The sequence below is a fragment of the Bos mutus genome, chromosome 8 (assembly GCF_027580195.1).
Source record: "Bos mutus isolate GX-2022 chromosome 8, NWIPB_WYAK_1.1, whole genome shotgun sequence".
Classification (NCBI taxonomy): domain Eukaryota; kingdom Metazoa; phylum Chordata; class Mammalia; order Artiodactyla; family Bovidae; genus Bos; species Bos mutus.
The window spans coordinates 73,502,589-73,519,929 of record NC_091624.1 but is presented as its reverse complement, the minus strand read 5'-3'; the positions used below and the strand labels follow the sequence as shown (position 1 = coordinate 73,519,929).

At 33.3% G+C, this 17,341-nt stretch overlaps 1 protein-coding gene across 4 annotated transcripts in view; it reads left to right on the top strand.

The window, feature by feature from the left end:
• The window catches only part of BRD10 (bromodomain containing 10), a 111,054-nt gene that overhangs the window by 55,897 nt on the left and 37,816 nt on the right, over positions 1-17,341 (top strand). For all 4 annotated transcript variants that reach the window (XM_070375858.1, XM_005891355.3, XM_070375859.1 and 1 more), the window contains 2 exons: positions 2,985-4,402; positions 14,286-14,365. In XM_070375858.1, coding sequence (XP_070231959.1) covers positions 2,985-4,402; positions 14,286-14,365 — 1,498 coding nt within the window. The remainder of the gene's footprint in view (positions 1-2,984; positions 4,403-14,285; positions 14,366-17,341) is intronic.

The window sequence follows — 17,341 nt, the reverse complement described above, 5'->3', positions numbered from 1 at the left end:
TTTGTTTTAACTCGTTCCTTGTCATTGTATCCGTGTGGGAGTTCCTTAAGATCCAGTTACAAAGTGCATTGCCTTAGAGATTTAATTTTTTTCTGTTCAAGTCATGAGACTACATTTTGACATGAAACTACGTTAAACTTTTCTGAGCACCCAGGAAATGTGAATGTGGGCAATAAATCCACATTAGTCAGCTTACAGTTATAAATTCTTAGAAGAGATTTTATTTTTTTTCCATCCACCACTCCTGTTGTGAAGACAGTTTTCCTTTCAGGCCTTTAGTTGGGGCCAGAAGAAGGGACTGTTATTGCTAGTACACCTTTCTGCTAATACTGTGGGCTTTTGGAATCTCACCTTTGTACTAGGGAGGCCAAATTCTACCATCCCACCACCACCCCCATTCAATGAAAAACTGAAACTCCTCAAAACCATAAGCACTTTTGAAAAACAAATTTTTTTGCTAAAATGTCTAACATTGTTTGGATATTTAGATGTAATTAAATACTTAAATGCCAAATCACACATTTTATATGTTTCTCTATTAACTTCTTTAATGAACCAGACTACTTGATAAGATAATTTATTCTATCAGTAATAGCAAGGTAGTTATAGTGTGACCTCTCAGCCAGAAATATAAAAGTAGGCTTTTTCGATAAAATTAGAAGTCCCAATACTGCTAAAATGGTGTTCTTACTGTGTTTTAACAGATTATAATATGATAGTACAGAGAAATAGCCAATGTCAGACATTATACCTCAGTGTTCATTTAGAGTTTATGAATTAGTCACATCTTTATATATCTATTCTAGAGGAAGAGTTCACTCTTGAAAATTCAGAAATAAGAGAAGTTATTACATTTTCCCCCCTTTGTTGTCATATTCTAATGTCTCTCCTAAAACCTTATATGCTTCAATTTTTTAATACAGATTTAGTATATCATACACAATAGAATTTACAAATTTAAATATAAAATTCTTTTTTTTTTGTATATTCACAGAGTTGTACACCCATCACTGCAGTCAATTTTAGAACATTTCGTCACCTAAGACAGAAAGACTATTAAGATACTTTCCATTTCCCACACCTTTTCAATCCTAGGAAACCTCTGATCTTCTTTCTGTCTCCGTACATTTCTGGACATTTTATATAAGTGGAATTATACAATATGTGATATTTTGTGGGTGACTTTTTTCACATAGCATTATGTTTCAGAGTTCATCCATATTGTAACATGTATCAGCACTGTATATTTTTTATTGCCAAATAATATTGCATTGTATAGATATGCCACTTCTTAATAATCCGTTGGACAGTTGATGGACATTTCATGTTTCTACTCTTTGGCCATTTTGAGTATTTCTACTATGATCATTCATGTACAGGTTTTTGATATTTTCATTTCTCTTGGACATGTACCAAGGAGTAGGATTCCTGGGTCACATGTTTAACTTTCTGAGGAACTGTTAGACTGCCTTCCAAAGCATCTGTACCCTTTACAGTGTATGAAGTTTCCAGTTTCTCCACATTTCTCACCAATAATTGTTATTATCTCTTTTAAAATAATCATCTTAGTAGGCATGAATTGGTATCCTATTTTGGTTTTTGATTTACATTTCTTGAATGCATAATGATGTTGAGCATCTTTTTATTTGCTTATGTCTTTGTTGGAGAAATTATCCTTTGTCTATTTTTAGTTGGGCTATTTTATCCTTTTTTATTATTATATGTGTTCTTTCATTTTCTAGATACAGATCTCTTACTAGATACATGATTTTGAAAAAATTTTCTCCCATCTGTCGTTGTCTTTTCACTTGATGATGTCCTTTAAAAGCACAAAAAGCTTTAGTTTTGATGATGTCCACTTCATCATTTTTCCTTTTGTCACTGTGCTTTTGATACCATATCTAAAAACACATTGCCTAATGCAAAATCACAAGACTTCTTTCTTTTTATCTAGTTTAATTTTTTATTTAAGAAAATTTAAAGCAGTGCCCATAAAGAAACAATATTTTTGTTTTTACAGTTTCAACATGAGGAAATTTTTAAGGGGAAAAGAACACTCATCATCTCACTGACCTAGGAACCATCTATGTTTGGAATATTGTCATTTCCTTATTTAGTATGTGCATATATTATTGATATTGTTTGTTAAGTGCTGTGTTCTGATATTTTTTGTGTTTATAGATGTTATTCATAATTTTAATTTAAAGGCTGTATAACATAGCCAGCTTATTTTCCAGCTATGTAATACAACTTCTTTATAGTTCTTTTTTCTTATATAGAACTCCAGTTAACACTTACAGACATGTAACTTTTTCTTCTATTGAATTATCTTCCTCATATAACTTTTTAGGCATGGAATTATGGGATTAAAGGATGTAAACATCTTTATAGCTCTTATATGACATCATATTGCTTCTAGAAAACATTAAACTGTGCTTTTGTTTGCTGCTAAGTCACTTCAGTTGTGTCCGACTCTATGCGACCCCATAGATGGCAGCCCACCAGGGTCTGCCATCCCTGGGATTCTCCAGGCAAGAATGCTAGAGCGGGTTGCCATTTCCTTCTCCAATGCAGGAAAGTGAAAAGTAAAAGTGAAGTCTCTCAGTCGTGTCTGACTCTTAGTGACCCCATGGACTGCAGCCTACCAGGCTCCTCCGTCCATGGGATTTTCCAGATAAGAGTACTGGAGTACTGGAGTGTTTTGTTTAGTAAACATTTAAAACTTTTTTCCATTTATTTTTAAGTTGATGGACTTGTGATTTGAATTTTACTTTTGAGCGGCAATGTCAGTGATAATCCTCCATCCATAAAACTCAGTATCAAGTTGTATATTTATTTCATCTGATAAAAAAAAGAAAAAATAGCAGTACATCTAAACTGGAGAGCCTTGTTGTCTGAAGATAAATATGACATACTTAAAATTCAGTATTTTATGGTATTCTCTATTTAAAATAGTAATAATATAATTTGTTAAATTTTTTTAGGCTTCGGGAGCAGGAAAGAAAAGAAGCAGAAGAAGCTAGTCAAAAGGAAATAGAAGAATGGGAAAGAAAACTTCTAGCTCAAGCAGCTCCAACTTGTATGGAGACCATGTGGGAAATTCCAGCTATTGGGCATTTCCTTTGTTTGGCCCAGCAAATTTTAAATTTGCCAGAAATAGTCTTTTACGAATTGGAACGTTGTCTTCTGATGCCTCAATGTAATGCTTTTCTATCTAAAATAATGACTTCTCTATTAAGTCCTCCCCATCGCAGACCTACCTTACATCGAAGACCTACTTTGCCTTATAGGACCTGGGAAGCAGCACTGAGACAGAAAGTGCAGCAGTGGTACACGGCTGTAGGGCAGACAGAAAATCCTGACAACTGTGCTGAAAAACTTGGGTTGTGTCCTCAGTTTTTTAAAGTTCTTGGAGAAGTTAATCCATTGGAAGAAAAACCTTTTCATGAGCTACCTTTCTACCAAAAAGTGTGGATACTTAAGGGTCTTTGTGACTTTGTGTATGAAACACAAAAGGAAGTTCAAGATGCTGTACTTGGTCAACCTATTCATGAATGCAGGGAAGTTATTCTTGGTTATGATTATTTGGAGAATGCTTATGTACATTTTCCACAGTTCTGTGGTGCAGATGTACGGATTTACAAACAAAGACCTTTTCAGGCCCCAGAATTTCCAATTCCACCCATTAAAATACAAAGAGTACCTCGGATTAAACTGGAGAAATTGAAGTGTGACTATGTTAGTGCAAGTAATGGAGAGCATAGGTGTAGTAGAGAAGGCCTGCCCTCTGCCTTCAGGAAAGAGCAGGAAATTAATTTTGATCCAACCTGCTGCCCTGCTAAAATGAACTTAGATAATCATGACATCTCTGTTGAAACGGAAGTGAACTCTAACTGTGAAATTAGAATTCGCAGGCCCTGTGAAATGAATATAACTGATTGTTGTAAAGAAAATTTAGAGAAACCAGGAAGTCCAGGGGAGGTTACTAGCTTTGGAGAGCCTCTCAGTCCAGGTGAAATAAGGTTTATAGAAAATCAGGAAAAATATGGTGAAGCTTCCAGAGTAAAGCCTGAACCCAGTCCGTTAAAAGAAAATGCTCTGAAATCTTGCCAGATACATGTAAATGGAAGCCACAGTGATCATCCAGACATTAACTGCCACAAAGTTGTAAGGGATATTCTATTAGAACAGTCACTGCAGAGCCACAAGAAACTCAAACTAACTAAAATGAGGGCAAAAAAGAAGAAAAAGAAAAAAAAGAAATTGAAAGATATTTTGAATGAAAACTTACAGAGAAAGCGCGAAAGTCTTCATTCCCTTGCATTCAAGTCTTACAAACCTGAGATCCAGAATAAGTTACTGATCATCAAAAAGAAAGCAAAACACAAGAAGCACAAATCTGGTAAGCTGACACAAATGGGCAACGATTACATTTTAGCATACTTCAAGTAGTTCTTTCAATTAGGCATCATGGAAGGCTCTGATTGACATAATGAAATATATTGTGTGTGTGTGTGTGTGTGTGAATGTCAAGTTTTATATTAGTCCCCATAATTAAAACCCAGAGCAGAAGAGGTTTTACGTATTAGCAACAACAAAATACCAATGTAAAACATTTGAATTTAATTCTCAGTTGAAAATCTTTGAACATTCTCTGGACCAGTTTCTCTATAAGTGATCCTTGCCATCCTTTTTAAGAAGTGTTTTTTCCCCAGCTTAAGGGCAGTTCTGTGCAATGGACAAAGCACTGATATCAGGAGCTATCATTCCTAGAACAAAAAGTTCATAGCAACTAGCTTCTTAAACCAAGGCAAGTTAGATTATCTTTCTGGGTCCTAGTTTTTTCCCATATTATATATATTTAGTACTCTGAAAAGTTCTCTTAGTATACATTTTCATATCCAGAAAAAAATGTCTATAAGGAAAAAATTACATCAACTTAGTAACTTACGATGAGCTTCCCTGGTGGCTCAGATGCTAAAGCATCTGCCTGCAATGCTGGAGATCCAGGTTCAATTTCTGGGTCAGGAAGAGTCCCTGGAGAAGGAAATGGCAGCCCACTCCAGTACTCTTGCCTGTGAAATTCCATGGACAGAGGAGCCTGGTAGGCTACAGTCCATGGGGTTGCAAAGAGTCAGACACGACTGAGCGACTACTTTACTTTAATAACTTATGAAGCTTATTTGTTTTAAGAATTTGTAAGTTTGTCTTACACCAAATTTAAGTACTCACTCTATTTGTCACAAGCCTGTTTGAATGTTAACAACAAGAAAATCTTACGAATAAAGTTTTCAGTGAGTGATTGCACTGCATTTTAAATTACTCAGGTGCTTTTGCTTTTCCTGTTGTTTGCCATTTAATCAATTTCTGTCTCAGTTACCAATAGGATAGATGAGATAAAAGCTTCATTTAATTAACCCTAAGAAAATGTTGCTGGGTTGGGAGAAGCTTGAATGTTTTACTGAAACAGGTTGTGGTTTATCATCATTTGTGGGTTTCAGTTTTTTACTCTTTCCCTCAGTAACAAAGATAATTAAGATTTGACAATAACTTAATGAGTTGGCAAATGAGGGAAGTGAACTTTATTTAGTTGATATAGTTGTTGTTATACCTTAGTTGTTTAAAATCTTTCAATATAATTAAATATTTTAAAATGTGTATGTAATATATAATTGATAAAGAAATAGTATAAAATTTACTATCAAGAACAGGCTTAATTTGTTGAACTAAAAATTGCAGAGTGATCCACAATGATCTATATGATAAAAAGGTACAGTTTTTTTTTTAAGGTAACTTTCAGTCATAAATCCATTAAATTTTATAAGCAATCCATTAGGCTATATAAATTTATTTTGACTGATTTGCCAAGTTCTCTTTGAAATGTTAGCCTCTAAAATAGTAAGTAATATTTTTAAATTTAAAAACTTTTTTCAGTTCTAAAGTATATAGTTTTATTAATACCATTGTTACCTAAAACCTTTTAAGTGTTCATTTATGACCTACGATTCAGGTGTTCAAATGTAATTATGACTTATTTATGATGGTTTATAGAATAGATATTGATGTAGCTCCTATACAGACTACCAGTTGCAGAAGAAAAACATTAGCTCCTAAGGATTGATTTAAAAGGAGTTTATATTGTAAACACACAAAGTGTTGCTACATTTTTTAAATGAAAGTTCAGAGTGTGTGTAGGTCAGATATAAAATTTGTGGGAGTTGCATGTCCCGTTCTAGACAAGTATATGAAAAAAAACTCGAAACCAAATTCAGTGAGTACTTGTGCATGCTCTCAGAGCCTGTTGTTGGGAAGAAAAGGCTTGCAGCATGAAGTAGAAGAAAATAATGCACTTGCCTATACACTTTCTCTTTTTTTCTTCAGAGCAAATTTTAGAAAGTCAGTTTTCAATGACAAAAATACTAGGATCTGGCTAATACAGTTTTCCTCTTCCTTGTTAGTACTGAGTAAGCATAGACCAATTATTTTTCTTCATTGGACACTAAACTTCTTACTGTCATAACAGCATTACATAAAATGATATAACAACAAAACATTTGTTTTATATCATTCTGTATACTTGTCTTTCTGAGACTTTGCCCTGAGCTTTTTTTTTTTTATTAAATATGTGACATTGGGGCCTTTTATAGTTGGTTTTGGGCATATCCTAATCCAGTGTTTTCTTTCTTACTCTTTTTAAAAGTGAGCCTCATGGTCATAGGTTTGGGAACTATTCCTCTTATAGATTCACATTTTGCATTAATACAGGTCCACAATGCAGCTTATAAAACTTTGTACCAGATATTTCAGAAATTTTCAGATTTTAGAAGGGTATACGGATGCATGTAATGTTTATTAAATAACATCCCCAGTGGACCTTAGGGCAACCCCTGTAATCAAATGTATAATTTCTACAGGAAAATGTATGGATAGTCTAAATGAGATGAAGACTATAAAGAACCTCATAACACTTGATCATGTTTTGATATAAGCTGTTTTTAAAATTTTAGTTTTCAGAAACTTTTGGACTTCAGAATTACACATATATGATTCTAAGCTGGTGTATTAAGGACTCCAGAAAATCTTGAAGAAAACTGTTTAGTTTTGTTTAACCTAGTATTTTTCAAGTTTACTTGAATACAGAACTTTTTTTCAAGTAATAATATTCTGTAGAACAGCAGTTTTTGGCACCAGGGAAGACACTTTTTCCATGGACAAGGGTGGGAGTAGCTGGGGAGGGTGATGGGTCACGTGGTAATGGGGAGGGGGGCGGGCAGTGGCAGAGGAAGCTTTGCTCACTTGCCACTCTCTGTACAGCCCAGTTCCTACCAAGCCGAGACCCAGTACCCATCCCTGCATCGGTTCCAATCTGAGGCCCAGGGGTTGGGGACCCTTGCTGTAGAATATGTTTTGGGATAAGCTGTGTCATCCATGGCTGATTTATGAATCTCTACTTAGGGTGGGCTAAATGTGGTTGGTCTGGATTTATGTAGTCAACCTGGTCCATTTTCTGTTGATTACACATACCTGAAATTTTGGAATCTTCAGTTCAGTAAAACCTTCTTATTGTAATGGCAGATGATTTTTAGTAGAAGGCACAAAGACAAATTGGGTGAAAATGATTTGCTAATTTTAGTGCACTGAGGCAGTTTTGTGACCCATAAACATTTTAGTCTATTTTCAGAATTAAACTTTTCTTTCTGCTTTTTTAAAATATCATTTTGTTTTTAATTTGTTTATGTATGGCTGCGCTGGGTCTTTATTGTTGTGCAGGCTTTTCTCTAGTTGCAGCAAGCGGAGGCTACTCTGTAGTGGCAGTGCACTGATTTCTCATTGCACTGGCTTCTCTAGTTACAGAGTACAGGCTCTAGGGCACATGGGCTCAATAGTTGGGGTGCACAGGCTTAGTTGCTCCGCAATATGTGGAATCTTCCCAGACCAGGGATTGAACCTGTGTCTCCTCCACTGGCAGGTGGATTGTTTACCAACTGAGCCATCAGGGAAGCCCTCTTTCTGCCTTGTAAATTTTGAATTTATTTTCAGTTATTTAAACCTGTTCCTTATTCTTAGAAACATTATAGAATATAAAAACATTGTCATTTTCCCAATTATGCATACTTACAGCACCAGATACTTCTCCTTCATAATACTTATTTATAAAATTTATTCTTAATAGTTGCGTTTATTTCTAGGTTATTTTGATGCTTGTCTCCCCTCATTTCTATAACATCCTTGAGAATAGAAGGATTATTTTTGGTTTTGCTCCCTAATACTTAGCACAATAACTGACACATTGTGTAGGAATCTATTGAATGAATAAATTAACACACATAATATGATTCTCCAAGATATATTAGTAACTAAGATTTACCATTTAACATGTATTTTTTTATTCTTTCAAAGCATTTTTGAGTAGGATTATACTATACATACCATTTTGCAGTCTGCTTTTTTGCCCACATGACAGTTTACCGAACATTTTTGTGCAATAAATAGATCTCTGTACCATCATTTTAAATGAGTGCCTAGGATTCTGTTATGTGTATTGTGTAGTTCATTTAATTAGCTTCCTTAATGGACATTTCAGTTGTTTTCAGTAACATACTATTGTAGATTGTATAGAGCAAATATAGTTGACTGAAATGAGTTATAAATTTTAAAAATGAGAGGATTTTTTATAAAACCTGAAAAAATAAACAGAAATGATTCACAGTACACTGACTGTTACGAAAAAGCTTGTGGTATTTTTAAGTTATTTATTTCAACCCGTTTGGTTTGGAAGGTTTTTTCCCTACTTACAGGGTCATTATTTTCAACCAAATCATTTTGTGTAGTTCATCTAAACCAATTAAAATAAACAGGACAAGTGTTGTAAGTGAAGAAATTAAGATTCAAATTAGTAAATAGCCTCATTTAATAATTGTTAAGTATACAGTAAAGACCATACAATCAAAGGTCAGAGAGGATAAATCAATGTTTTCTATAGTATGATTTTATAGAGGATGAAGGACTTTGAAGAATAAGGGGGATTAGGTAGATGAAAGTGGTTAATAAGTGAGCAAAACCATGGAGGTGTAAATAAGCAAAGTTTCACTGAGAAAAAGTAGAGTAATTAGAGAAGAACTTAAGGAAAAAGTTGAAAGTTGACAATTTAGAAGCCGTTTGAATGATGGAAATATGCTATTTGGGGATGATCTCTTTCTGGGTTTGTGGTGCTGTTTTAGATAATTGAATCAGGAATGCAGTCTGGGAAATGAGGTTGAAATAAAATATATCAAATGTATAAAAAGTAATGAGCTGGTTATAGGGAATGACTGAGAAAGTAATGTAATCTACAATATTTGATTATATTGTATAATCAAATAAACCCAGGCCCGTATTTTTGAAACAGTTGTATAATTCTATGTTAATATTACTATAGATATGTGTCTTTATGGAGAAAATTCTTACAGAACCAATTCAAGATGCCAAGATACAGAAGTGAAAGAATTGATTATATTCCATGGCCTTTTATTTTAATGCCTTCTACTTCCCCCACCCCCCCAAAACCCAATACTCTTACAATGATTACTGTGTACCAGGCACTATTCTAAGCCTTTTAAGTCTCATCTAAGTCTTACAATAAATAAATAAAAGTAAAATGCCAACTTAAAAAGAATATATTAGCCAACATATGGACATTTAGTAAATAAAAATCATATTTAGACTTTCTATGACTTTACAGTCTAACAGGCTCTTACCAGAATTGCTGATAATACAAATGCCCTTGGGTTTCCAGTTTTAACAGTGATCAGTGTCTTAGTAGTGATCAGTGTCTTAGTATTCATTCACATCAGGATCCCTAAAATGAAAGTACTGAGATAGAAGTATGTGTGTTGAATAGTTTTTAAACATGAGAATGCTGAATCTAGGAGCATTGAAGTGGAAGTCTTAGTAGTTCAAGGAGCCAAGGAGTGAATACAGGCAGGGATACCAGGTGAAGGTAAAAATGAAGAATGAGATGGAGGAAAGAGTTGGATTGGGAATGATAGTCACCTTAATTTTTCTGATGAAGTGTATCTCCTTATTCTTGATGACTACAATTCTATGCCTACGTTATAGTGTAAATCTGTATTTTTAATTCTATCTTTCCCTGTTAAGTTAGGCTTCCTTCTAGAGCTGATCTAAGCATAATTTTTAAAAACTTCATTAGGTTGTGCTTATATCATTAGTTAGGAAGCCATATTTAGGTTTCCTTTTCCATTTTGAGGTGCATGTTGATACTTTTTGCCATGTCTATGTTTTAGGCTCAGGAACTGTGTTGAAATTCTTTGTATGTTTTAAATTGACTTTTGACAGTTATATTTTATGAGACCAGGTGACTTAGGGCAATGGGTGTAAAACGCTGGGTATGATCAAGTAAGCCCCCTGGGGTGGGGGGAGTATGTAACTTGCCCTCTATATAGCTTGTTGTTTTTTAGTCGTTTCCAGCTCTGTGACCCTATGGACTGTGTAGCCTGCCAGCTTCTCTGTCCATTGGTTTCCCAGGCAGGAATACTGGAGTAGGTTGCCCTGGAGCAAAAACAGATTACCAAATAAAGGCTGTGTGGTTTTATAGTATTCCATTCTCCATTTTAAAAGCAATAGTTAATAAACAGTAACAGTTAATTTTTATTGATGAATACAGGAAACTTTGTTTTATTTTATTTTTTTATTATTATTTTTTTTTACTTTACAATATTGTATTGGTTTTGCCATACATCAATATGCATCCACCACAGGTGTACACGTGTTCCCCATCCTGAACCCCCTTCCCACCTCCCTCCCCATACCATCCCTCTGGGTCATCCCAATGCACCAGCCCCAAGCTTCCTGTATCCTGCATCAAGCCTGGACTGGCGATTCATTTCTTATATGATATTATACCTGTTTTAATGCCATTGTTCCACTGAGGACAAAGATATTAAGTAATAGTGAATATGCAAATCTTATAACCCTAATTAAAGGAATGTTCTGAAACCAGTCAAATACAAATTACTTCCCTGCAGAAAGTCTGAAAAAATGCAGTATTTTACCATAAAAAGAGCACAGCTTTGAAGTGAGACATATCTAGTACAAATAGGTGCTTCAGTGCATATTAGTTATAAGTTCTCTGTTAATTTATTTACCTGATTATAGCCTGTTTATTTCTCTGTGAAAAATGAGCTAATACTTATCTGGCTGTAGTTTCACAAAAATTAATGGAATAGCAAATGCGTGGTACCTAGCATGGTGCCTGGCACATGGTAGGAATCAATAAATGGTAACTATGATTTTTAAGAGGTTAGAATTACATAATGGAAAGAGCATGAACTTTGGAGTTAAGAGTCCCTGGCTGTGGGGATTACTTATTATAGTGTAACACTTAAGTAAGTTAAGAACCTTTTGATCTTCATTTATCCCACATTAAAATGGAGGTTTTGCCTACCTTGGAAGGTTTCTTTGAGAATTAACTGAGATAATTTATGTATCACCTTACTAAGTGTCTGACACATAGTAAGCACTCAATAAATGTTAGTTTCCTTACTACCATTCCTAGGTCATGTTGTGACACTCTTTGGTAAATTGTGTAAATTATTTAAATTCTTTGTCTGTGTTTTCCTCATTATAAAATGGACTCAGAATTGTAAACAGTTACCTGCCTTCCTTTTCCTACCCCCAGACTGAACATTTCTGATGAAGAGTAGGATTCTTATATTTAAGGATCTTAACTTGTATACAAAATGAATAATGGGATTTTTGTTGTCAGTAATTCCCAATCTAGTAAGGAAGAGAAACATGTAAACAGATAATTGTAACACTGTATAGTGTTACATTAATTGATAAATGTACAAAGTTGAAGAATTAAAATGAAGGAGTAAGTTAATAAAATAAATTGAAGGTTAAAAAAAATTAACATTTTGTTTAAACTCTTACCACAACGTATCTAAGGCAGATGAGAACCACTAATGACGTGTTGATGGTTTACCCTGTGCCTAATAGTAGTCTAAGCTCTTAGCATACTTTAACTTGTATAATTCTCACAGAGTTGGTAAGATTATTATCCCTGTTTTGTGAAGCTGCACAAGGAAATAAAATAATTTGCTCAAGGTCTTGCAGCTTGTAAGTGGTTAGAGCTGAAATTCCAATCCAGGTAGGTAGTTCCAAAACTCCCAATACTACTTCCAGTTTCTTAATAACATTTAAGTTATCTAAATGACATGATGAAAGGAGGTACCCAGTAACCACCTCAGCTGCTTAATTTATTCAAATAGAGTGGTTGTTAGAGTTAATTGAGAATTTATTACCTAAGTTTAGTGTCTCTGTGGCAATAATATCAGATTGATTGGAAATATCAAAAACGTCCTCTGTTGTGCTTACAAATTAGTAAATACAAAATCAAATTATTTTTAAAAAGCTAGTTAGAGGCGTTCTGAGGGGTGGGGAATAGGAATGAGGAAGGATTTCATTTCCTTCAAACTGTCCTAAGTCAGCAAGCAATTAAATCTTTTCCTGTAAACTTTCGGTAACAGTAAAGGTAGCATGTCTCAGAGGAGAGATATTTTGGTGTTCAGATTCATCAGTCCACTTGAGAGTTACCTATTGCACCCAGTTTAGAAGTCAGTTATTAGCTGTGTTATATAGTATGATAGTGCTCAGTCATATCCAGCTCTTTGTGGTCCCCATGGACCTGCCAGGCTCCTCTGTCCATAGGATTTTCAAGGCAAGAATACTGGAGTGGATTACCACTTCCCCCTCCAGGGGATCTTCTGGACCCAGGGATTGGACCCAGGGATTGAACCCATGTCCCTTCCATCTCCTGCACTGGCAGGTGGATTCTTTAGTAGTAGCACCACCTGGGAATCACTTCTCGGATATTGCTAAAGCAGCCCACCCATATACCTATTTTTGTATAAATTTAGTTCTAATATTTGTACTGTGTGAGCACATAAGCAAATAAGAATAATGAGAAAATAAAATATATGTTAGGTTCTTAAATTTAATTAAAAGCAAAAGTCAGTAGCAGGTTGTTACCTATTAGAACAAAACACTAAAACCCTTGTGAATCTCAGCAGTTGAAAATTTGCAGTAGTTCAAGTGTGGTATACTTGGGTTCTATTTAGTCAGTTAGAAATGATTCAAATTATAGTTCTGTGATCTGATTTTACAAATACAAAAGAAAATACAACTATATTGTAAACTAGAATGTACTTATGACTTGAATAAAATGCTGCGATCAGATTGATTGTTTTCATGCAAAATCATCATACCTATTAAAATATTTAGAAAAGAACAATAGAGATTATTGTATAGCAGTTTTCTCTTTTGAAAAAATAGTAGTTTTTAAACTGATTTTAGCATACAAATGATTGTGAGCTAAAATTAACTTTAATTTTTTATTCCCTTACATTGTAAACTTTTGGAGGGCAGGGTTTCCATTTTATAATTCTTTGTTGTCCCCATAAATTGTACTGTATCTGGTGTTTGTTAAGTAAATAATTTATTAATTGATTTTGCCAATTATAAATGGGGAAAAACATTTACTTTAATATGTTCCTTACTAAAATAAGATAAAGGCTGTATGTATGCATGTATTTCTTTAGTCTGTGTAAATACGTATTATAGATTATATATACTTTATGCTATAAACTGAAATTCTTTAAGAATATGGATTTATTTTTCCCTGTGGTTTCTGATTGCGCAAATGATGAGGTGCACTTTAAAGGGAAATGTTTACCTTGTTTTAAAACTGGTTATTGAATACTGCCAACAGCAGCCCATTAGGGGAGTGCAGAGCTAAAGAGATAGAAGGAAAATCTTGTTTCCTAAGCTACTGAGAGGATTTTCACATTAGGTTGAATAAAGACCATAGTCTTCAGAGTATAGTTCTGTACAAGTTCCTGACTACAGAAGTCGTTGTTAAAGGTAAGGTTTTTTTTTCCCCTTATGTAACCTCATTTTAAGTTGTGAGTTATATTTTAACTAAGCAGTAGTAATATGACTTTTTATTTTCCAAATCTTATTGTAATAAATTCTGGTACCATGCAACACATTAGAGATTATAATAGTTTGGCTGTTAAGAAAACACCATTTGTTAATATGTCTGTTATGGGTAGTTATAGTTTGATGTTTGCTTTTGCTGGGGCTTGTTTTGATTCATTATTTTTATTTGACTCACTAGAAGCCATCTGTTAGTTATAATTTAACTTTCAAGGTTCTATGTAATTTGCTTTTTGTTAATGAAATGCTATAAACAGCATTATGAAGCTTTTCTCTTTTAATCTTGAAAGGAAAAAAATCCATATCTAAAAAAGCAATCACAAAGAAGAGGAAAACTGTCACAAAGTCACCTACTGTACCAGAATTTCAGGTAAATGTTTGAATTTTGTCTCAAAGTTTTTCAGTTTAATTTTTTATATCTGTGTTTATGTTGTTCCTCAAGAGACTGGCCAAATTCTGCCATAACACACAATACTTCAATGAAATATTTCCAACTATGACTTTTTCCCTGCAAGTGCAGACATAGCAATGATTTAATCTGCTAGTATTTCAGAAATTTTTACCTCTCTTTTTGTCTTGATATTAAAAAAATCTGTGGTTTTTTTATGCTATGCTATCTTATAGAAGTGGTTTAATAGAAATATGTTAAACTGTTAAGTACAGTATAGCGTACAGTGTATGTGTGTGTATATACATATATACACACACACACATATAAATATAAATGTGTAAATGAAAGTCTTCCAAGAACAAACTCTAGTTTGTACATGCTAATATTGCCTAGGTAATCTATTTTAATTTATTTGGGCACTGTAGAAATGATAGATTTATTAACTTAAAAAACAGGGTTTTTTTTTTTTAACACAGCTATATATGAACTTCAGAGAGAATATTAACTGAATGGATTTTAAACATTTCTGCAAAAAGAAAAAAAGTACTTTTGTATTTTGCTGTGTGATTATGTCAAGAGTTTTCTGTTTGAAGCTGATACTGGAATAAGCAGAGAAGTTTACCTTAATTAAATAATATTTTTATTTTCTACTTTATAAAAGATGAGTTTTCTACAACAAATGACTCTCTAAAAATTTTCTTGTAGTAGTGTGTCCTATCTATTTCTGGTTGGTTTAGATTATAAAACTAACAATTCCAAAAAATATAAGTGATGTTAAAATGAATTTCTGTGAGTGTAACAAAGAAGAAAATAAAAGAGTAATAACCGTGAAAATACTGATAATATGTAATATGAGTTTAACAATTACGTATATCCAAAAATGTAGACACATCCTTTTTTTTTTTAAGTAAAATTTCTATTTTAGAAGTGTTTTTTTTAGTGGAAGTTAATAACTGGTCAAATTTAATACTTTTAAATGAACAATAAAGAAAATAGATATGTTTTTCTCTTAGTATTTTAGAATATTTTTAATGACATCCTTAGGATGAATAATTTCTACAGAATCCTTTTATATAAAGTAACCCTGGTTCCAGCATATTCAGTAAAAAGAAAAAAAAAGTATTTACTGTTTATTTAGAGACCTTTCTACCGTTGCTTGTGCGCCTTATTTAATGCTACAATAGTATATGGTTATTCATTCTTCCACTGATTTCATGCTTCTCCCACTTATTTTTTTTCCTTAATACCTCAAAGTATTTATCCTGGGAATATGAATCTCAAGACAAATCTGGTCCATTGTTGATATTTGCCTTCATCCCTATATTAAATGGATGATTTTTATATGTAGTAAGTAACACTGCATAAAATATTTTTTTTAATGGAAGGTGATACTCATTAGTGAGGCATGAAAATTAATTTAGTATATTACATGGCCAGAATTTCTTTTTTAAGCTAACACAGTTAAAATAGAAATTTTAAGAGTGTGTCAAATATAGTAAAGGTAATGTTATTTCATAAAACTTTGGTTTCCATTGTGTGTGTTTACTGACATGCAGTGTAAAATGTATTTTTGACCATGAGTTCTGGGCAAAAAAGTATGAAAAACACTGTCTTAAGTGATGCTTTTAGTTAGTTACTGACCATTTGCTTACCACTCAGAAACTGAAGGTCAAAAGTACATGTTTTGCTGAATTGAACTGTTTAAAATAAACAACATCCTCTTCCTGGCTCTTAAGGTTTTCTGGAAAGAGGGCAGGGCTGTGTGTTGGTGGTGGGTGGGGCTGGGGATGGGGAATAGACTTATGAGAACAGGTGTTCTTATTCCTAATTTATAATTTAAATACCATGGTAGTATTGAGAAAGAAAATTGACAGCCATCTTCCAAGAAATAGGTCATTTGCTTCAAATAAGCAAAGAATAGGAGATAATATTAGTCACTAGTAAACTTTGTTGTTACATGCAGAACTTATAGTTTTGCCTTTCAGAATAATTCTGTGATAGTTTCTTTAACTATTTGATTTAATTATTTAATTATTCTTCCCACATGTAAGAAAACTGATTATTATAAAACAAAGAAGTGAATTTATTTCTTTCTCAAAAAGCTCTAACAATATGACATTTAGTACTTCAGAAACATGTCCAGGGATTAAATTGCATAAAGTTTTTTTTTTTTTTTTTTAAGGTTCTGGTGAATTGAAAAAGTAAATCCTGTCTTTGACCTCAACTACTTTTTAATTTGATAGTTGTTGATTTTTTTTTAGCTAGATGAAATGTGTAAGCCTGTTTGCTTCAGGAAGAATCCATGTTTATTCATATAAACAAGTGATACCTATACCTCAGGACAAAACATAATCATCCCACTCCTATTTAAAGTATACACTGTAAACAGTCAAAGGCCTGTTGTATTTATATTTGTGTGTATATTATAATGAGACTGACCATATCTGTACCAGTTTTTCCTAGGAGTTATATCAGTGGTTCTCAAATGTTCAATGGCATAAAAAGAAACTTATACTTTTATTAAAAATGAAAAATCCTGGATTTCATCCTGTAATGGTCCATCCTTGGTTCAGAGGATCTAGATAGATATTAGTAATCTGGATAGTACTTAAGCATGTGGATTCTGGAACCAGGCTACTTGGGTTAGAATGCCATCTTAGCACTAACTCTGTAACTTACTTAACTGCTCAAAGCTTCTAATTCCTTATATGTACAATGGAGTAATAATAATAATAGTTCCCACCTCATAAGGTTGTTGTCAGGATTAAGTGATAGAACTTAATGTTTTATTATCTTATTTTTTAAATAAGCATGTCAGATGCTTCAGACAGTACTGTATGAGTAGGAAAATCAATTAATTATTGGTTAAAGAGCATCTATTACTGACCTTTACCACTTTACCCAGCAACTTAAGAGCTTGGATTAAGTCTCAGATTTGGTCACATTTCATCATTA